The sequence below is a fragment of the Myripristis murdjan genome, chromosome 11 (assembly GCF_902150065.1).
Source record: "Myripristis murdjan chromosome 11, fMyrMur1.1, whole genome shotgun sequence".
Lineage (NCBI taxonomy): Eukaryota > Metazoa > Chordata > Actinopteri > Holocentriformes > Holocentridae > Myripristis > Myripristis murdjan.
The window spans coordinates 29,649,352-29,671,821 of NC_043990.1; the positions used below are offsets into that span (position 1 = coordinate 29,649,352).

Here is a 22,470-nt window from a genome sequence, read left to right on the forward strand (position 1 = left end):
AAATAACATCCAAGACACACTGTTCCATTTAAAAAATGTTTAAAAAAAAACAAACAAACAAACCAAAAAACAAAACTTTATTATTACATGGCTAAGTATGTTTTAAAAACTTTTAAATCATTTTTTCAATGGGATAATGTGCTGTGGATGTAATTTGAAGTTTGCTGGTCATGTTCTACACAGGTTAAGTTAGAAAGGAGATGAGCTTAAAAATATATTTTCCAAAACTTTAAGTCATTTTACCGTGAAAAAAAAAAAAAAAAACAGAACTAAATTAATAAAATATTTTAAAAGTATATTTTTAAAAAACTACCAAACTGTTTAAAAAAACTACTTAAAAAAACATGAAATCTTTAAAAAGCATGACTTTAGCCTCAGAAATTGACCATGAAAAAATGAAATTTAGGCAACTGAATTTGGGTGATTACTGTTTAGACAAGAGTCCATGTTTTCTCACAATAAATAAATAGATACATAAAACTGAACAGCCCAGTAGATTTTTTTTATATATATAATTTTTGAAAGAAGGGACACCAGCTTTTGTTTTTATGCTGAACTCAATGTCAAAACTTTGCCAAGCTGAGGTCGGGAGTTGTCTTTTCATTGTCTGTTTTTTTTTTTGGCATTTTTGACAAGGTTCATTTTGACAAGGTTCATTTTTGTTTCGTTTTCGTTCTGGAAAAAGTGTCGATGAAAACTTTTGCTCCTCAAAATTAGCACTTGCCTGAGAGCCAACAAACAGTTTGTGAAATGAATTAAAGGTGTTAAAAGTAGTTTATCTCTCATTGCACCTATATTTATCATTACGGTGACTTCTGTTTTTATTTTATACGGAGATGTAAAGCATTGTCTTAAAGTAAAAATGAGCAAATCACTAAAATGCATTAGTATTTGTTAGACAGGACAGGTCATTTAAATGAGTAGGAAATCCAATGTTAGCACATGATGACTTTTCCAGGCAAAGAACAGCCATGTCGTGCACTACATCTCCTTCTGGAGAGGGAAGAATGAAAATAAATGTGACTTGACTTGGCTTCCTCACCATTAGGCTGAGTGACGGTGCAGAACTTGTGCCTAAATTGAGTGATTTACAATTTCCTGCCCTTTATTACTGAGAAAGGAATGCATTGATGTCGCCTTCCCACCACCCACCTGTCTCCACTAGAGGTGGAACAGTAAATCGATAACACAATATACTGCGATACTCCTTCTTGTGATATCTTATCCATACACTTGTGCCAAGTATCAGTATTTGAGTTTTCAACTTCATTTGCACAGATGCACATCTGAGTTCCTATGTTCTGTCACGTTCACGCTGCAGTGAGGGTGCATATTAAAACACTGAAAAATACCACTGACTCCTGCTTATTGAAAAATTATTTTGCCTTTTCCGGGGTATTTCTTCTTCACTTACAGATATCACAATGTATCACAGATGATTATCTTGCATACGACATATTGCAGAAATGCCTGTGCCATCATTATTATGGGTAAAATATCTTGATAGTGTCATGTTGCAACTGATTCACACTAGAATGCGGATACACAACCCGAGGCCAACAGGTCAGGCCAGTTTCGTACAAAAATTTGGAAATTATGTTCAGGTTCAGTCACGTTGGTGTTATTTTAGTGAAACTCTAGTGTAAAATAAATAAAAATGATGGACCTACCTCCACACTGAGACCTACCAGTGGCTCTGCACTGACAGTTTGAAAATCTGTACCCAAACCAACTACAAGAAATGACCATGAAACGTGAGGTATACCAGGTATAAAGAGACTTCTCTTTCCAGTCTGTGCATTTATGACCTCTGGAGGTAATGCCGAAATGCAAGTTCAGCTGGCAGAGCACATTTGGCAAAAGTATTGAGCATTTCTAAAATGTGACACTGTTTTCAGCCTTCCACAAAGTAGGATGGAAATGTCAGTTCTTGTGAGAACACCGGCCTGTCCATCACCAGGGACGGGTGCTCCTATATTCTTGCTTGTGCTTTACCCACTGGGCTGTACAGCAGCTCTGTCCCACAGCCCAGGACCAGCCTCCCCTGGCTCCGTCGCTCTGCTTCTCTAGCAGAGCTCTGTGGCTGCGCAGCGTGCCTCCTGCTGGATGCTGGAGCTGCTCCAGCGATGTGATCTCCTTCCTGATGCCACCGGCTTCACCGTTTGCCCCTGCGGTCCCTACGACGGTCTGGCTGCACGTGTCAGCCTTTTTGGAAGCAGACACAGGTGGAAGCGGGACAGCCTGGGACCTAGATGCAGGGTAACGATGGGAGAGAGGATAAAGACGTACAGAACAGAAATCGACTCAAATTGATTTTTCATGGCCAGACTATTAGTAATCAAGGACAGATAACCGGTGTTGAGGGCCGATATTCATTTGTAGTAAATTTGAAAATTGCACAAACAAACCTTGCTTGGAATAACAAATGTTTAACATTGTTTGAAAAATAAAGTGCATGAATGTTCCCAAAATAATAATGCCGTGTTTTGCAATCAATAAATTTAATAAATAAGTTTCTATATAACTAACTTAAACACAAATCCAGTATTGACGGGAATCTGCAAGGAATTATTGTGACTTTCTAAGTATTGTGATTTGATATTACATATTGCTCCATTTTAGACAAAGTTAAGGACTATACTACAATTAGCAATTATTTTACAATTAATTTTACAATTATTGAAAGTATGTATAACGGTGAGAAATAATTTTTAAATATCAACAAAATTAAATAAGTTAAAAAGGTAAAACATTTTAAAACGATCAAATAAAAACAAAACAATTATAATTAGGATGTCAAGTATTAATCTAATTCTGCATGATTCTGATCTTGATGCAACTAATGTACTGTAATTTAACTGAATTGTGATTTCATTTTAATTCAATTTTTAGAAATTCAACATAAATTCAAGGTCAGCATAGCAATACAAAAATGTTTGCCCTCCCTGAAGTCTAGTGAAGACAGGAAATTAAAGTTGGAACTGTATTATTAGAGACCTTGCCCCGCCCGCTTGCTTTTGCTCTGTTGTCTTTCAGATGGATAGGGGGCACCTGAGTGGTTTTCAAATCAGCCGTCATGTAAATCAAAATTGAGATGCTGATGATTGTAAAAAATACTGAATAACGGCCCTGATAACCGGCTGGGACCAATAATTGGTCGATCCCTACAGTGTGTGCCCAAAAGGGTCAGACAGAAGTAAGAACAGGGATGATATAATGAGATGCAATCATGCCAGCTAAAGATGGAGAAGAAGGTCAACAATAACATTCTGGGTTTTCTCTTTCAGGCTCCCTGACAATGACAAGATAGATGTCCAAGTGTCTATAGTACATTAAAGTAAATACCTGCTTTGTGGTGTGTGAATACAGGCCAACCTGTGTGTGTCTGTGTGTCCCAGTGCGTATGACTGTCCCCCCACTGGTCTCAGACCTGAGGAGGCACAAGGTACTAACACATGAGGGAGAGCAAAGCCACAAACCGCCGTGTGTGGCTGCACTGAGCTGGACAGAAATGGTGTAGATGTAATGAGGGAATTTTCAGTGTGACGTGACGCATTCCTTCAGAATCAGTTTTGGTTGAGGGTTTCAGTTGAGGATTAAGTTCAAACTGTGGCACCTATAGTTTAACTTGTATGGGGTGTCCAATCATGTGCCATGGAGGGCCAAGAGGCTGCAGGTTTTCATTCCAACCAAAAACTCCACCAGCTGATTTCACTGTTTAGCCCCCTCTCTCTTCTTGAAGGTGAGGGAATCAGTGAAGTCACCTGGTGGAGTTTTTGCCTGCAGCCTCTCGGCCCTCCATGGCACGTGATTGGACACCCCTGTTATAGAGTCACTAAACACCAACGCCAGATCCTCTAACGGTGAAAAGTGGGATGCCTGGCCTTTGGGGGCAGATTTGGGTTGGGGTTTAGGCATTCTTTAAATACTGACACTTTTGATGGCTTTTGTTTTGCCAATACCAATATCTTTAGATTTGCCCATGTCATGTAAAATAATTTTCAGTGTTTTCTCAGGCATTACAGTATTTTTTGGATTGAAAAAGACTCTCAAATACAATTTAAACCACAGGACACTATAAGTTCCCCTTAGAATCCATGATGATCATAGTAATATTATTAATAACAGAATTAAGCTTGGGTGATTTCAACAGAATTTCCACATGATGATCACCTCTCTTGTGTTGGTGGGCAGTGTGTGTGTGGCCTGCAACAGTGCTTCGTGCCTTCATTATTTTTATTGCTACCGTGGGAACATTTCAGAATCACTGTATTGTTCATCTAAGTAATTACTGACAGTAACAGCAAGAGAAGAGATGCTCGGCTGTAGTCAGTGCCTGCTAATGGAAACACTGGCTGTAGCCGCTATCGAGGCACAGTCCATTCAAACTGTCATTTTCTATGTGATAGATAAGTAATAATATTGATGATAATAAAATCCATGAATTCCCCTTTAGTTCAGAAAGCATGCATCCATAGTATATTTTTTTCCATCTACAGGATGGCAAGTCAGCCTTGCACTCCAGCCCTGAATGTTATGCCTTCCCAGAAGAAATGAAGATTATTCTGTGCTTCAACTTCAGCACATGCAGTCATGTGAAAACATCAGGACACCCTATGAAAGCCTGTGTTTTTTATAAGATAGTTAAACATATGGACATTTGATCTCCATTTAACAATATTGAGAGATTCAAGTAATATAACTAAACAAACAAGACAGTAGAAAAGTTATTTTAAAATAATCCGTAAAATGTAATCTTTAAAAAATGCAATTGCTTGTGAGGAATAAATTAGGACACCCCCACATTCAATGACCTAATGGTGTACAGGTTTATCAGAGCAGGTGTAAATGATTAGAACATCATTACAGAGCATTGTGTGGGAGGCTTGCCTCACTTAAACCTCAAACATTTAAGTTTAAGGAGCTGGCCAGCTCTCCATCACAGAGTCCACCATGAATTCTTCAGTATGTCAGAGGGGGCTTGAGGAACAGGTGAGACCATCTGTCAAAAAACTGAAGCTGAAGCTGAACTGGATCCTGCAACATGACAGTAGCTGGGTTTCCATCCACCTATTTTCAGAAATTGTGAAAAAAAAAACTTGGATGGAAACGCCAGGAATTCGAAAAAAGGCCGAGAATTCACAAAAAAGTTTTTACGCTTGGAGGGGGTGGATTTCTCAGCGTATCGATAAAAGAAATGCGACTTTTTGCCGTGGAAACAGGTTTTGCGAATAAACGATGACTAGACCGGATACCACGTCACACTTCTACGCTACAGTCTTATTATTAGTTATTGTTACTATTATTATTAGTCTCTTATTCCTTATTTAGGATGGTTCGGTACGAAGTTAGCGCTGCCAAAATAGTAAGCAGACTTCTCCCAAGAGCCGACAAGTTCAGCAGGAATCTGTCCCTGATCAGCTGTTGAGTGTCAGCTGAGTGTTTGTTGTTGTTCAGTCGACACACAGACGCTATCTTATGGCATCATCTCACAGCGCACTCTCCTCTCAATAATCGCAAAACAAAACTAATGGAAACAGGCATAAATTCGCATTTTCTTTTGCGCATTTTGACAAAATTCGCTCAAAAATTTCGATAGATTTGGATGGAAACCCAGCTAATGACCCAACACATACTAGTAAATCCACTAAAAACTGTCTGAGAAGTAAGAAATGGAGTGTTCTGTTCTGGCCAAGTCAAAGCCCAGATCTTCATCCTATTGAGATGCTGTGGGTTGACTTGAAACTGGCCTTGCCTGCAAGAAACCCCTCAAACATCTCACAGCTGAGAGAATTCTGCACTGAGGAGTGGGAGAAACTTTCTCCCAGCTGATGTCACAGACGAAGAGAGGCCTACAAGAAACGTCTCACTGAAGTTATTTCAGCCAAAGGGGGAAAAGACTAACTATTAGGACATAGGGGGTCCTATTTTTTTTCCTCAGTTGGAAAATGTATTTTTGTTGACTTCTTTTGTTTAATAAGTAAAACAGGGTTCATTTTTGTTGTTTACCTGCAATTACATCACCTCAAGCTACAGATACAAAAAAAACATGATCAGAAATTGATATGTTTACATTTCTTAATAAAGAACTGAAGATTTGATGGGGTGTCCTAATTTTTTCACATGACTGTAAGTAATAAATACATTTTTGCATGCTGTAGCAGAGACACTGGAATGATCTTTTTTTTGTTGTCTAGAGCAGGAAGCTTTTAAATCATGAGGTTACGATGGTAGAGGGCTGAGAGTGGGCTCATTTACAATGGAGGATATCATCCATCAACCTAACCCTAAATAGATTAGCATCTAGAATTGTAACATATTTATATATATACACCTGTGGAATTTGAAAACTTTAGAACCAGTTGAGGTTGAATTGGATTCCCATAGATAACCAGTATAGTTTTAATCAATTAGATGATGAATGTGTAATCAATCAAACTGCCCATATTCATTATTTATATTATTGGACAGATGAAGCGTACTGCACCAGAGTTTTAATATCAGGTACTTAGTCAAACTCTATTTCCCACGGCAATGCAGCTCAACACTGAAGCTTACCTGGCAGCGGTTTGTCCAGCAGTTCGACAGCATTTCTGCCCATGTGGCGACTGTACAGGCTGTGTCTGGCAACCAGACCCTGTTGGCTACCAGAGGAATGGCAACAGCCAGCAAAGGAGATGAGGAGAATGACCCGAAAACACAGAATATAGAGACCAGGGTAAGGAAGAGAGAGAACAGGAGTAAAAGAGGGAATGAAAGCGAAAACAGAAAGACAATTTCAATTAAAGACAAGAGTGAGAAAAAAGGGAACAGAAAGAGTTGAAAGGAAAAAAGAAAAGTAAATAAATCATAATTAGCAAACAGTAAAAACAAAACATGTCAAAGCAAAAAACATATACATGGTGTATCAATGAAATCAAATATGTATAAATTAATAAACCACAAAAAGAAAGCTGGAACAACCTTATCTCATGCCAGCTTTGAAATGCCACTATCAGTCTGTACAAATATGTTTGATTAATATTAATTCATACTTTTGACTGTTATATTGACATTAACAATAGGCAGTCTTGTATTTGTAGTTTTGTGAGAGAGAGTTTAATGGATTCTTAAAAAAAAAAAAAAAAAATTACAGAAAGCAGATAAGATACAGCCATCATATTCCCGTCTGTTGGGCAGATACAGTAAAGTTTTCAAAAGACCTCAAAGGACACAGCCATGCTCTTTCTGTCGGTCTTTCTTTCCTTCTTCTTTCAGTCAAATAATTGAATTATTCTAATAACACCAGAGTCCTTTTCTCCATGACAGAGAAGTAGGCTATCTATCAAGCTAAGAAACCATAGCCACTCCTTTAAAGGAACAGGCCATGGTGGCAGTCAGAGGGTGATCAATGGAAGCTAAGCTGAGATCTATTAAGAGAACTATTGAAATGTTACAATGAAAGGACAATACAATAAAAATAAAAGGAGAAAGAGTATGAGAACACACAGCATTTATGAAAGTGAAAAGTAAAATTAGATAAATGGGGTGAATGAATCCAGTGTGAACAGACACGTGGAGGGGAGGGGAAGAGACAGAGAAAGAAACAGTGTTTAGAGAGGCCACAAAGAAAGAAAGCAGTGGTCAAGCAGAACAAATAGGTAGGAGAGAGTGAGGGCTGCCTCTTTGTGCTGAATACAATAAAGTGACTAATGAGAGGAATGTAATGTCCCACTGCCAAGCTGAACAGACCTGCCACTGACCCTGGCTTTCTGCACACTGTAGCTACTGAACAGTAGACAGACTTACAGGCTACTTCCTCTCCCAACTCTTTGCAAATGATTTACTGCAATACCTCATTTAAAGGGATAGTTACCCAATTTGAAAAATGTGATATTGGAGCATCCAGCCCCTGGCATTCAAATCCAAATGCTAACTGTTAGTCTCCTGCCACTGAGGTGGACATTCTGAAAAATAACTGTCTTAATCTAGTCTACATGTTCAATAATCAAAGTTTGAGATAACGTGCACCAGATTTTTTACAACACAAAATGGCGTAAAAATGTTGCCCATCGAGAAAGATCAACAGTAAAACTATGTTCTTGTGCGTTCTCTGCTCTCTGTGCTGCTCCTCTGTTGTGGTGGCTGGCAGGAGGTACATGAAACGTGTTCAACAGAGGGGAGAAGAGGAGAAGAAGCTAGCCACAGCATGAAGAAAACAAATGATAGCAAACTCAAGCAATCTACTGATACAGGAAGTGCAGAAGATACCAGATCCTTCTGGATGTTAATAACAGGAAAAACATCACTGTAAAGTGGTGTTAAACCTTCTTTGAGTGTATTAAAACTGTTTTAAGAATGGTAGCCAGAGAGAAGTCCACCTCAAGGGCAGGAGGCTAACAATAATGGGGAGAAAATAACAACACTACTGTCTTACTGGAGGGGTGAAAGCTAGCTAGGGGGAGGTGAAATAATATGAAATTTTGAGTGACCTATCCCTTTAAACCTGGTATTAAAAAGGTGCTACATGCAGCATTTTAACATCAGTGAATCATTACCACATTCATTTTGAGACATTAAAATAATTTCTGTAAAAAGCCATCAAGACTGGCAGCCCAATCTACATATCATTTTACCCAGCATGCAACAGGGTCGGAGAGCCATCTGCTCCACAGGGATGCTTTAAAGCCATGCTACGTTTCATCACACACCAGGAAGAAGGTGCTGTCCTTTTACCACAAACAGAGTTAAGGCCTTCAGCAAGGACAAAGATCCTCTCTGCAACAAGATGCACCAGAGTTCATGGTCGTGGTTTTTAGAAATCCTAGTGCTAACAGTTTCACTGGTGTGAGACTGAGGCTACCAAACACCTCCACTAGGGATGATATCTATATCTGGATATCTATATCTGATTTCTGATCCAGATGTAATTCACAGGTCAGATATTGGACTTGGACGTTACTGATTCATGGACCCATTATGTGATAGGTGTGCATTATTGTTATTCATTCATTCATTCATTTTCCAAACCGACTATCCGTAAGAGATGCAGGGAGTGCTGGAGCCTATCCCATCACTCATTGGGCAGAGGGCAGGGGAACACCCTGGACCAGTCGCCAATCACAGGGCAGACAGACAAACGAGCACATTTGCACCTAGGGGCAATTTAGTATCTCCAGTTCCCCTGTTTTGCATGTCTTTGGACTGTTGGAGGAAAGCAGAGCCCCCAGCAGAAAGCCACGCAGACACACAGAGAACATGCAAACTCCACACAGAGAGGACCCTGACTGGCCGGCCAGGAATCAAAGCCAGGACCTTCTTGCTGTGAGTGCGGTGCATGCCTCCATATTACTGTTATTGTTATTATTATTATATTTTATGCTGTACTAGCAAAATGACCATGGCAAACTGTACGATGACTGTTCTACTCCCTTCAGGTTCACTGGTGCGGCTTCAGCTTGCCTTTCCTTCGTCCTCTATCACTCTAGTAGGAGGTATAGTGATGACATTTCTGCCCACAGAGATGATGTTTCTGCCTGCAGTGATGATGTTTCTACACAGGGTTATGATGTTTCTACCTGCAGTGATGATGTTTCTACACAGGGTTATGATGTTTCTACACAGGGTTATGATGTTTCTACCTGCAGTGATGATGTTTCTACACAGGGTTATGATGTTTCTACACAGGGTTATGATGTTTCTACCTGCAGTGATGATGTTTCTACCTGCAGTGATGATGTTTCTACACAGGGTTATGATGTTTCTGCCTGCAGTGATGATGTTTCTACACAGGGTTATGATGTTTCTGCCTGCAGTGATGATGTTTCTACACAGGGTTATGATGTTTCTACCTGCAGTGATGATGTTTCTACCTGCAGTGATGATGTTTCTACACAGGGTTATGATGTTTCTACCTGCAGTGATGATGTTTCTACCTGCAGTGATGATGTTTCTACCTGCAGTGATGATGTTTCTACCTGCAGTGATGATGTTTCTACCTGCAGTGATGATGTTTCTACCTGCAGTGATGATGTTTCTACACAGGGTTATGATGTTTCTACCTGCAGTGATGATGTTTCTACCTGCAGTGATGATGTTTCTACACAGGGTTAGGATGTTTCTACCTGCAGTCATGATGTCTCTACACAGGGTTATGATGTTTCTACTTGTGGTGGCCGAGCCGCAATGACATTTCTACCCTAGGCTGATGATCTTTCTACTCTGTGCTGATGACGTTTCTACCAAGGTGACAGTGTTTCCACCCCACCCATGGGGGGTGAAAAGTGATATGTGTGGCAGTGCTTACCTGGTGCGTCTTGCCCTGCAGCTGTCGATGTGAGGGGACTGGGGGTTCTGGCCCCTGTTGCCCCCAGGGGCAGGTGGCAGGTGGACGGGATGTGGGGGGGCCCTGCTGGGGGAGGATCCCACGCTGAGGGAGCGGGAGCACGGGGAGGATACCGACCGATGGGGAGAGAGGTGGGGAGCAAATGGCCAAGGCAGAGCCTTCTGCTCTTGACGTACCACTGGAGAGAAAAACAAAACACAAGATTGAGACGATAGTCCTTCATTTAATCCTGATGTTTCATAAAGATGAATGTCTCTTTTTCAAGAGCATGTGATATAAAAAAAATAATAATAAAAAAATCACAAAATTGAGATTAAATCCACAGTTCAGTAATACAGTTCAATCAGACAGTAGGATACAGGACAGGCATTATCAAAAATTGTCATTGAAAATGGGAGGTTTCATTGCTTCAAAACCCACTGTGGAAGACATGAAATTCAGATTTCAAAGTGCTTTGAAATGTTTTTCATTTTTAAAGCATTAGTTCCAATTCTTCTGAGCCAACAGAATCGTTTTTGTGGGCCTGGACAAGTGTAATACATCCACTAGGGTGATCTATGAACTCCATCCCGGTCGCGGACCAAGAACGTCCCCAGCAGTGTTGTGCCGAAAATGAATGAAGTGGACACAGACTGGAAAACAGTATCATTCCGAGCTGTGAAACTAAGCAAACATTTATTTTGGTTTTGGCCCCCCGGTTGCTCACCGGATAAGAGTGCATACCACATGTCGAGGCTGAGTCCTGATCGCAGCATCCTGGGTTTGAGTCTGACCTCAGGCCCTTTGTCATCCCCTCTCTCTCCCCTGCCTTTCCTATCTATTTATTTTGGTTTCACTTTCACCATGCTTGCCAGTCCCCTCGCCTCCAAAATGGCGGAGCTGTTTTCTGCCACAGCACTGCTAATGCACCACTCTGCAGGTTCACTATGGGCCCAGGGTCCCACTGCATGGTCATACAGTGGCAGTGCTGTGGCAGAAAATAGTTCTGCCATTTTGGAGGCGAGGGGACTGGCAAGCATGGTGAAAGTGAAACCAAAGCAAACATGTGTTTTTTAGTGCATCTGTCAAAAAAATGTTTGTGTCACCACTAGAAATCATTCTTGCTTCAGGGAAGGAATCAACAGACCGAACTTGGTGAGTGTATTGCACTTGAATGGACCAGCAAGTACAACTACATGGGAAAGAATTTATGCTTTAAAGTTCATGGCACCAGAAACCAGCTAACTAAACTGTCCAGTCATGTGTTTTTGTAGCATCGTTACTGGATCGTAAAGATAAATATGTTGCAGTGTCTTTCCCTTCTCCTTGTGTTACATCTCCATGTAACACATTGTGATTTATTTTGTTATGCTCCACAACAAATCTGCACACAAAACCAAATGTAGTATCCAGTTTGTTGAGGGGTTGTTTGACAGCAAACAACACCAAGATTATGTTATTCAGGAAAGCATTTGATTACACGGAAAACCATCCATCTGGTCACTGATTAGAGTCAATATAAGACCTCGTAATGTCTCACCTTCTCTCTCCATTAGTGAGTAGGGTTTGATCTCTCCGTCTGGCTTTTTTGGGGGAACCTTTCTCAACTGTGCCGCTATGGAAGAGCATATAATTAGCATACATACAAAAACACATCACTGGGACCTGGTGCAAACATCACCTTTTCCCTTTTACCCTAACCCTTTGAAACCCAGGAGCCCATGTGTGGGCTGGTATTTTGCAAAATATTCTGAACAAAATTCACTTTATTTCTTTTTATTTTATTTTTTTTTAAATTTGGTAATTATGTGGTCATTTTCATGTTTTTTTTTTTTTTGGTGATTATATTTTTGGCTAATTTTCTAATGAGGTTCTTTTAATTTTTTACTGATTCTTTTGCTAAATTTCAAGCCATTTTCTTGTCATTGTTTACAAGCTTCTTGCTTAATTTCAGGGAATTTCTTTCTGATTTGCTCATTACATATTTTTCTAAAAAGGAATAAATGACTCATAAATGACAAAGAAACCAGTAGAAAATTATAATGGTTTGAAAATTAGCAAAAAAAAAAAAAAAAAAAAAGCATAAAATTGTATAATTTGTATTAAACTTACCCCAAAAAATACCACAAAATTAACAAAAAAGTAGTCTAAATTCTGAGGAAAATTAAAATAAATGAACAATTAATAAATTAAAAGTGGATTTTGTTCAGAGGGTTTTGTTCAAAGTCAAAGCCCGCCCACGGGCTTCTGGGATTCAAAGAGTTAAGGATCTGAATAACTTTCAGGAAATGATTCCTGGAGCTGCTCCATTGACAGTGAATGGAAAACTGACTTTGTGAACACACAAAGCAGCCAGCATGATTTTACATTCACACTGGCACGATAATAAAACCAGTGCAGATAAACATGCCACTCCCCTGTTTAATGTCACGGGAACAGCTCCAGATTTTGTCTCATGATGACGGAACAGATAAGAAACCTGGTCGCCTGGTTCTCACCTTTAAGAAAGCAATGCTCACATTCAAAATATTATCTGAGCTATCTATGACAACAAGAATTCTACATTTATATTCTGTTTAAAACTAGATGTTCAGCTTCACAATGTTGTTGTAGCATTTTAACCACCAACATACCACTGGAAAATTAACAGTGATACCAAGTGCAGAGACTGGTAGAGGCTACCAATCTTCTCTACTGTCTTGAGTGTTTATAGTAATTATATGTATGTCTCAAAATTAATAATGAAAAGTAATGCTTTACTGATGTTAAAATGATGCATGCCATACCTTAAAGTTTGGATCCACACAAATTGACAGACATTTAGATACCTTAAGTAAGAGTTTACCCATTTTGAAAAATGTGATATTATTTCACTCCCCTCTAGCTGTTGTGTAGGACAGTAGTGGCTCTATCGTCCTCTCATTGTTACTGAGTGCTGGATACTGGCTGGATGCTCCACATGCTAACTGTTAGCCTCCTGCCACTGAGATGGATTTCCCCCCAGCTAACATTCTTTAAAGTAACCACCTTTCTCCACTTGAATAAACAAAGTTTGGGTTTCATGATGTGTAGCAGAATTTGTTTGACATCATTTGTTGCATTCCACCAATAAAATGTATATACTGCTACCATGTACACACGGATGACAGTTTTCTTGAAATTTAATAATAAAGGTCTGATACGGAGTACTGGTGTGCGGGCTATACGTCTTATCCAGTTTTCTTCAAATTACCATTTTAAAACTGCATCCTTCCTGATATCAACCCAATCCTGTTATTTATTTATTTTATTTGGAGTGGATTAAGGTGGTTATTTTTAAGACCATTAATATCCTCATGTTAACCGCCTCGGTTAGCATTTGGAGCATCCAGCCAGTATCCAGCACTTAGGAACAATGAGAGGAAGATAGCACCATTACTGTCCTATGTAACAGCAAGTAAATATCACATTTTTCCAAACAGGTGAACTATCTCTTTAAAGGGGTCATATCACAGGCAGCTCTCCTTGTGTCAGTGAGGCAGTTTGGGGGTTTGTTAGGGGCTGTGACTATGATGAAACTGTGACAGTCTGGGGCCTGGGACAGTGGTTCCAATATATGCCATGATATATATATCACATATATTGGGCCTAGACAGGCAGAAATAGCAGTGATGGGGAGGAGTAAACAGTAGAAAAACAATCTCTAGAATTATGAGTAAGGAAAGATGGTGAAAGGAAGTGTGACATCAACAGGGGGCATTGATATAAACAGAAAGACAAAGAGAAACAAGGAAGGGGGTTGGATGCTAGGGGAGCATATAAAACAAAAACAACAAAATAGAGAAAATTCCTTACAAAAAGCCGTACATTCCCTGATCCGTCAGAGGAGAGGGAGGCGAGCCTGGGAGAGTTTGTTGAAACAAAAGTGTTTGGAACTAGAACAACAGCAAATCAGCTCTTAACTGCAGAGCCTTGTCCAGAATTACAGCCCTCTAAAATGCACAACTTATTTATAGCGGGCGATGATCAGGACCAGGTTTTTCTCTAAGTTCATACATATATAGCCCTTTTCGACTACCAAGGATAAGCCAGAACGTTCCATTACCAGACACTTTTTAGAACCCATGACAGTCTGGAACTGCCTTTTGTTTCAGTTTCCACTGAATGAAGAACCATCAGTGAAGGGTAGGAGGTACAACAGTAAAAAAAAATTAATGTTATGTACTTTGTAGTCCTGCTACTTTTTTCTCTTTTTTTTTGAGGCACCGTTTGGCTGTGCACTCCATGTCCAGCACTCACAAGCACAGGGAAATCTTTAAATATAATTTCTTATTTGTAATAACTCAAGTCGCACTCCTGACAAACACTGTAAAACTAGAAGTTGAGTCAAACAATTGTGATGCATCAAACTACAGTAACTGCTTTTTGACAATCTATCAGCCTGAGGCAACTTTTCGTTGTCCTGCACACCCATGAAAACCAGCCTTCTCGTCATGTGTCGCTCGCTTCCACGGGACAGTGGCAGCGCTCCAGGTGAGGTACCACTAAGGCTGGGCAATATAGACAAAATAAAATATTACAAATACTTTTGACTGAATTCATGGATGCCAATATTTTGACAATATTGTAGGAAAGACTGTTTTCATGAAATAATTTATACATATGAAATTGTTCACAAATGGTTATTATTAACATAGATATGATAGCCAACCAGTTCTGAAAGTTACACCTCTTTACTGTAATGCAGCCTTTAAAACCAGGACACAATAACATGTATGCCAGATCAAGATATTACGTTATTCAATAACCTATACGCTATCTTGTCTTATATCACGATATTGATGTTGATATGTCAATATCCGCTTCATGATGCGGCACACCTCGCTGAGTTTTTACAGTCGAAAAGGGCTAATATACTTAGCAAGGAAATTAAAGCTTTGTTGTGCTACTAAAAGCATGCGTTCACTATAGCTAAAGCTATAGCATGCAAAATGTGTTTTACAACTGAGCTTAAATATACTCATTTACAAGAGTGTACTTTTTTTCATAACAAGCAGTGTTTCCAGTTAGATCAAAGGTAAGGCAGGTAGACTGGGGCTGGTTTAGAGATGTAAGGTGTATCTCCAGCCAATAACACTGGAATGTCTGTAAAGGCCAGAGGCCACCCACTCCACATTAGGCATGGCATGAAATGGCACTATGAAGACACAGGCGCCCACGCCCCGCAGCTCATGTTACCACAGATGACAAAAGCAGTTACTTAACCACCATTTTCAAAAGGAAATATGACAAAACTGAAAACATGAATGTTGGTGTTGAAAAGATACCTGATCGATTCAGGAAGAAGCCATCAAACACCACAAAGTTGTTGACCTAGAGAGAAAAAGAAACCCAACAGCTTCATCATTTAGTAACACAGTAACTTTGAAGAACCATTTATGTGAAACGGCGCTAATTAAAGCCGCAATGTCAAACTTTTTTTGCATAAAATAATAACAAATGAACAGGATATTACACATTATCACTCTGAGTGTGTCACTGACCCTGTGTGTTCACATCTAAATATCCCTATTTATCTGAAATTGGCTTTTCAGTAAAACTAAGATGTTTTAGGGTGTATACCACTTGGGCGATGAGCTCATGTGGCAGTTTTGTCGACCTGACCAAAAACACAAAAGAGGCAAATGAAAATATTGTTTCGTTTGACCTTGATGCACAGCATAATGGTTATTTTTTGTTGATTTTTGTTACACGATTCATGTAATAGCCAGTGCTACAGCTGATGCCGGCACACCATTTAAAGAGTTCACTTTGCCCTTGCCTCTACAAATCCAGAATCGGCAAGCGAGCACATGAACCCATGAGTTAGCATTTTTGAGCCATGGGTTCCCTGGCCAGGCCATGCATTTATTGCAGGTGCAAATAGAGAAGCTTCCAACTTCTAAACAGGAAATCTCCCCCTGAAAGGGCTGCCAACCCACAATTCTGAGGTAAAATAAAAAAAAAAAAAATCTGGGTTTTCTGAGATCTCCAACTTTGAGAGGTCCTTCTTTGACATCATGCACACACAAGAAAGACCACGCCTGTGCTTTTCCAAAGAAAGCTGGCAGTGACATGATGTAGGCAGAAATCGATCAACTGCTTTAGTTTGTTTTAAACTGATGTTCACTTTAGCATTCTGCCTTCATTAAATATGTGTGGTTCAAAAACTGAAAAGAAGGGCATCAAGTTTGTTTTGAAGAAAATATGAGGGCCTAAGTACCATAAACCTTTGTATATAACTAGGCTTAGCAACAGCAGAGGAAAAAAAGAACCTGTAACACCACACAGCAGTCAAGACACATTATAAGTATGATGAACATTGCTGTTGCTTCTCATAAGAACAGGAAGGGAGCTGCAAAGAGCTATTTTGTATATTGCTAGTCAGCTGGGATCCTAGCCAGTTTTCTCTGCTTCCTACTTAGCAATCTAGTGATGCTGTAACATTTAAATGTTCACCTTTAAGTCTGTAAACATTCAGATCCACGATGGCTGTCATATAGTCAGCTATTTCCTTGTTACTTAATATCTTGCATAAATAAAGTGCAGCAGATAATGCTTCCTTTTTCTATTTTATTGTGTGCAATATCTTGAATTCTCATAAGCAGCATAAACCCAGCCAATAAAGAGACAATTAATTTATTATTAAAGACCTATTTACAATCACAAGTGCACCACACTTTTAAAATAGTGATGAAAATAAACTACCAAAATTGAGATGTGGCAAAAAAAAAGGTGCTCTACATGTCTGGTGTAATCACAGCACGTAAGTAAGTCATATAAAAGAAAAAAAATTCACACTTTCAGATAAAGGAGATGTCATTTTCCGCTGGCCCCCTGAGGAGAGCCAGTGTTTTAGATAGAGTCAGTCATTAGGACTGGAAGGCAGACAGCTTGTTTTAGTGCAGCTTTGATATGACAAAAACTAACAGCTCACACAGGGACACAGTGTGATAGCAGAGTGCAGACACAAAGCAGCAAACTGTACCTGAGGAACGCTTTCTGTCAGGCAGTAGTGCTTTGACAGGAAAGACAGGAATTTGGGCGAGGGCCTGTCGTAAGCCATCAGCACGGGCTCCAAGTGTTTGTGCTACAGCGGGTAAGGAGAAGATAACACATAGCAATCAACTGTTTGCACATACAATACTGTTGTTAGCAATATGTTGGTGTTATGTCTTTCCAGTTCCCTGCAACGTCACTCCATAGGCTAGTGGCTCTCAACCATGAAATATCAACGCCTGAGAGTCTGCAGGTATTCAGTCCATCCAGAGGCTTACTGCAGTGATAAACACACCTTCAACACCAGATGATAAACTACACAGGAAAATAAGCTGCTGTTGCGGTTAGCTTAAGTCAAGACCTGCAGACTCTTGTCAAAAACCACTGATTCAGGCTTCATACAGTAAGTCTTAAAGGGATAGTTCATTACAATGGTAGGAGGCAAAGAGTTAGCATTTCAAGCATCCAGCCAGTATCCAGCACTCAGTAACAATGAGAGGAAGATAGCACCACTAATGTCCTACAGTTTTTTCAAAATGAATGAACTGTCCCTTTAATGGTGGAGTGGGCCAGGAAATCTATTTTATAATACGTTTCATAAACATGTTTCATTACAGCACTTATCTAAGCAAGCATTAAAGCCAACAGATTGCGTGTTTTGCCCTCTTCAAGTCAAGTCAGGCTGTAAAGGTCACTGTAATCGAGTTTGGTTTCAGTAGTTTCCCCTGTGTGCTTCACCTGCAGCATGAAATCAAACAGCTCAAGCCCGTAGCCATGTCGCTGCAAGTTGTCTGCAATGTAGAAATCCAAAACACACAGCGGCTCTGCCTCTATGTGCGCCCCTCGCTGGTCCTGAGGGGAAATTACATCAAAAGAGAATTTCAGAGGACACCACCACAGCTGACAAGGACCAAATAAAAGTATACATAAATGATGGCCAACTGAAAGCATTTGGCATTAAACAGGATATGCATGTGATGGAAAACACAAAATAATGACGGGGCAACTCACAAGCAGAAATAACTTCTTGTAGCCGACCTTGAGAAATCCCACGATTACACCACGTCCGCTGTAAGTAGAAGTTTGGGATGGGGGGAGGGGGAATTAGTAAAGATTTGACTCTGAATTACTTTGAGGCAAGGCTGGCGGCTAACATCACAAATGATTAACCTAGTTTTCCACTGAATGAGAGGCAGTCTCCTGTGAACATCTGCCATGAGCAGTTAAATGCCATGCCTCCTATGCCAAACCGCTACAGTACATGCTTTGTGACTAGGGTATGACTCAGTGCTGGTGAAGTGACTGAGACCAGCTGAGCAGTACCAGCCTCAGCACAGAAACACACAGGGAAGTGTGTGTGCGCGTGTGTTTATGCACAATATGGGAAAGCTAAAAGGGGAGGTACCCATTTCTCTCGCCGTCCTTCAGTAAGTAGAGCTGGTGCCTGTTGGACTGCAGCTTTGAAGCACTTGTTATTGGTGCTGTCAGCTGTTGGGCCTGTACAGAGCAAGAGTTTACACTGTTAAACACTGGTTTTCAATGCAACAGGGCAAACTTTTCTCTTCCATGCAGTCAGCTGTCTAGGCATGCAAGGGCTCTTGGGTGTAGAAAATGACCTAGGACATGAAACACATCTCAAAGGACCATACCAGTGATTCTGTACATTTAGAGAAATATCTACAAAATATGTAAACTTCACATTTCTGCTAATCTTTTCCAAAAGCGATCAGTCATATTTTAAGCTTCCATCTCTGTAATAAGGTCACCTACATTCATTTTCCTAAAAGCACCAGCAATATTATGTTTCAGTGACTTATAATTGGGTTCTCTCTGGAAAATATTCCCCAGGGAAACATTTGCTTTACACAGCCAATTATCAGTTCTGTGGTTTGTGAATGGTGATCACTTAGTTAGTCACAGACATAGAACATTATAGTGTGGGTGTTCAACCAAAATTCAAATTTGAAAATCATAGAATTTTGATAATATTTTGTGAAAATGAAAAAATGGTTTGTACCTATGTAAAAAGTTGGTGAAGTGCAGTAAATGGGCCAAACATTCAAAATCACTGGTGTGGTGCACAATATGCAGCATGTTTTCAGAAAAACACACTGCCTACAACCTTAGTACATTCACACACACACACAAAGTCGTACCTTTGCTGAGGCTCTACCAAGTTCATCAATAACTGTGGTTATCTGGGCTTGAAGATCTGGTCTACAAAGAAACATAAGCATAAGAGTGGAAAGTGATTTATTTAATGTTGCCTCAGCAGCAGCTGTACTGTCACTGAAGAGGAAGGCCTGGCTGGTTGACATATTAGCAGCCAATAGCGTTTGACTATCTGACGTCATGTAGATGAAATGACATTGGGTGTGTTGTGATGTTAACTGTAGCCACGGGATGATCCGTTCTGTCGTGTGTGCAGAGAGCGTGATGCCGAATTCTATTGAAAAACCTGACAATTTAATGCCGCCTCGCTTATTTGTAAAATTACGCATTACATGGTGCACAACTTCAGACCTTGCATGAAACAGTAGATATGTCTGATCATTTCGGCATATAGATATTGCATCAAGCTGCACTTTATCTCCAAAAAATCTGAACTTTTTGCATTGCTTTAAAGTGCTCACTGTCACCCTCCATGGTGTGCTGTTACTTCAGGGGTGAAAGACCGAGGGGAATGGCAGGTGACTTAGATGTATGGGTGGATATTTTATGGAAATAAGTCCTACTTGTTAAGTTAGAAATCTACCAAACCGAAAATTCTATTAGGCTGTAAGTAGGCTTTATATATAATCAACTGAAAGTCATTTTGTAGCTAACACTGCTGTTTATAAGCCGCTATTGAACTGCAAGATTCAGAGTTTGGTGTCACATTTTCTCCACTGCAGAGAGGAGCTAGTAACAGTAAGCTAACGAAACAAAGAGAAAAAGCAGAGCACAGTGGTGGCACTCAATTCCAACTTACCTCCCCACTGATTTACGACCTGCGGCGAGGTTCTGGTCCAAGACAGTGACCCTCTCAGAGAAGAGGTGGTTAATATCAAAGGGAAACTCCATGTCTCTCAGACAGATGAAGTGGGTAGCTAGGCAGAGGAAACAAAGCCAATTCCTACAGCAGAGCTCCAGCAGGTGCTTAGCTAATGGGGCTACCGCTGGCTATTTCGCAAGGAAGCTAGCTAGAATGATTCCTTGCACAAAACACGGCTAGCTGCTAGCCACCTGGAGAAAAAACATTGCACTGGCAGAACCTCAGTGATGCAAAAATAAAAGCTTTGAAGCTGTAGAAATAGGCACCTGCTAGTTACATTGTTGCTACAGCTTCATTGTGTCTGTTGTGTGTCACTCCCCGGCAACCAGTACCGTAATGTGTCTAAAAGATGCGACTACAAAGAAGCGTCTGCACCTAAAACTACAGACCCCCTCAATCCACTCTCACATGGAAATTAGTCTTCACATAATGTAACGTTTCTGCTAAAGCGACAGTTTTACTTAAACGAAGATAATATTATTTGAGAGGCATAATAAATAATTACTCGATAACATAGGCGTATTTGACCTGGCATACATCGACTAATTGTCAACACATGGAACATGAATGCTCCCCTGTAGATGTTTTTGATTGAATTATTTTATCAGGCTTCTAAGCATTTATGTCTTTATGTCTTTATTACTTCTCCTTATTAGAATGCCAAAATTTCAGTATCATCACTGAACTCAGCTATGCCAAATCCCATATGGAAGGTAACCCACCTTGACATATCTACCTAGTGATGTTTAGAGACCATGGGTTATTTCTGATTTCATTCTTTCATTATTTATTCAATGCAGTGTCTATGACACAGTGGTGACCCTGTCATATGTAGAGGGCGTGGCCTATGAAGGACTAGCTCCGCCCAACAAAGAGCCTCACCCTATCTTCCAGCTTGGCTTGCATGGGGATGCCTCTCTGCAAATCACTGTATAAATGGATCACTCAAAATGTGTTTAATAATGAGGATTACAAGTTCAGATTAATGTGGTGATGTTTATTTTTGTTTCTTTTTCTGAGAATTGGGAGACATTATCGTTAACGTTACGTTATCTTGTTTAAAATTCCTGTAGCAATCACAGTCTTAGACTTTTGTTTTATTTGGAGGATCATTAATCAGTTAATTAATTAATTATGAGTTTTGGGACTACTTTGCTGTACAGTAAGTAACTCTTCAGCATATTTCCTTGTGAGGTTTTGACTGTGTTAAATGAGAGAGTATAATCTACTACCATAACTCTAGAAATCAATATGGTAACTGAAGATGAGTAGCTGCTCAAGATTCTTATAATATATATTTTTTTAAATGGGGCAATCCCAAAAACATCTTGCCTCAGAGGCACAGAGTCTATTCAGAGTAGCATTTCATTTATGTACCAGACACATTATGATCTTCACTGCCTGGATCAATTGCCTTAACAAATACATGAGCCAATTTCTGATATGTTACAACATACCAGATGATATACTAAATTGGTCACAGCATATACTGAATAGTTTAATTTCTACATCAGCACTGGTAGTTGTAAATAGTTTGAAAAAAAAAAATACTAAAAATATATTACTAATATTATTAAAAAATATATTACTAATCCATCACAAACCAGTTTGACCACATGGTGGCACTGCATCCAAACCTGTAAAGAAGGCTGACAGAGCAGCATGCTGGTCCCAGTCAAGCTGGTTATACCTCTGAATATCACAGTGGTTTTATAATACTGATTTTTTTCCCCCACACATTTATAGTATGGTAACAGTACTGGTAGTAGTAGCACAGGCATCAATGGTAGTAGTTCTAGCAACAGTAGTACTAGCAGTAGCAGTAATAGCCTAGTTGTAGTGTCTGAAACCTTAACAAATACATGAGCCAATTTCTGATATGTTACAAGATACCAGATGATATACTAAATTGGTCACAGCATATACTAAATAGTTTAATTTCTACATCAGCACTGGTAGCTGTAAATAGTTTGAAAAAAAAAATATTAAAAATATATTACTAATCCATCACATACCAGTTTGACCACATGGTCTTTAAATACACACACACACACGCACACACACACACACACACACACATATATACAGTGGTGGAAAAAAGTTTTCGGACACCCCA

At 39.7% G+C, this 22,470-nt stretch overlaps 1 protein-coding gene across 5 annotated transcripts; it reads right to left on the reverse strand.

Annotated features, from left to right (window-relative positions):
* Positions 1-515: 515 nt before the first annotated feature.
* Positions 516-20,668, reverse strand: atat1 (alpha tubulin acetyltransferase 1). Of its 5 annotated transcripts, none has more exons than XM_030063622.1 (12): positions 20,292-20,668; positions 19,477-19,537; positions 18,726-18,817; positions 18,332-18,389; positions 18,059-18,172; positions 17,310-17,411; positions 15,610-15,655; positions 11,844-11,918; positions 10,286-10,502; positions 6,559-6,644; positions 3,346-3,430; positions 516-2,248 (listed from the first exon to the last, which is right to left on the reverse strand). In XM_030063622.1, exons 1-12 carry the CDS (start codon positions 20,381-20,383, stop codon positions 1,954-1,956), a joined length of 1,323 nt encoding a protein of 440 aa, XP_029919482.1. In that variant the 5' UTR covers positions 20,384-20,668; the 3' UTR covers positions 516-1,953. The 5 variants fall into 5 exon arrangements, with proteins under 5 accessions (XP_029919482.1, XP_029919483.1, XP_029919484.1 ...); XM_030063623.1 differs by lacking the exon at positions 3,346-3,430 and adding an exon at positions 14,138-14,183; XM_030063624.1 differs by lacking the exon at positions 516-2,248 and having other exon boundaries at positions 3,263-3,430.
* Positions 20,669-22,470: the final 1,802 nt, after the last annotated feature.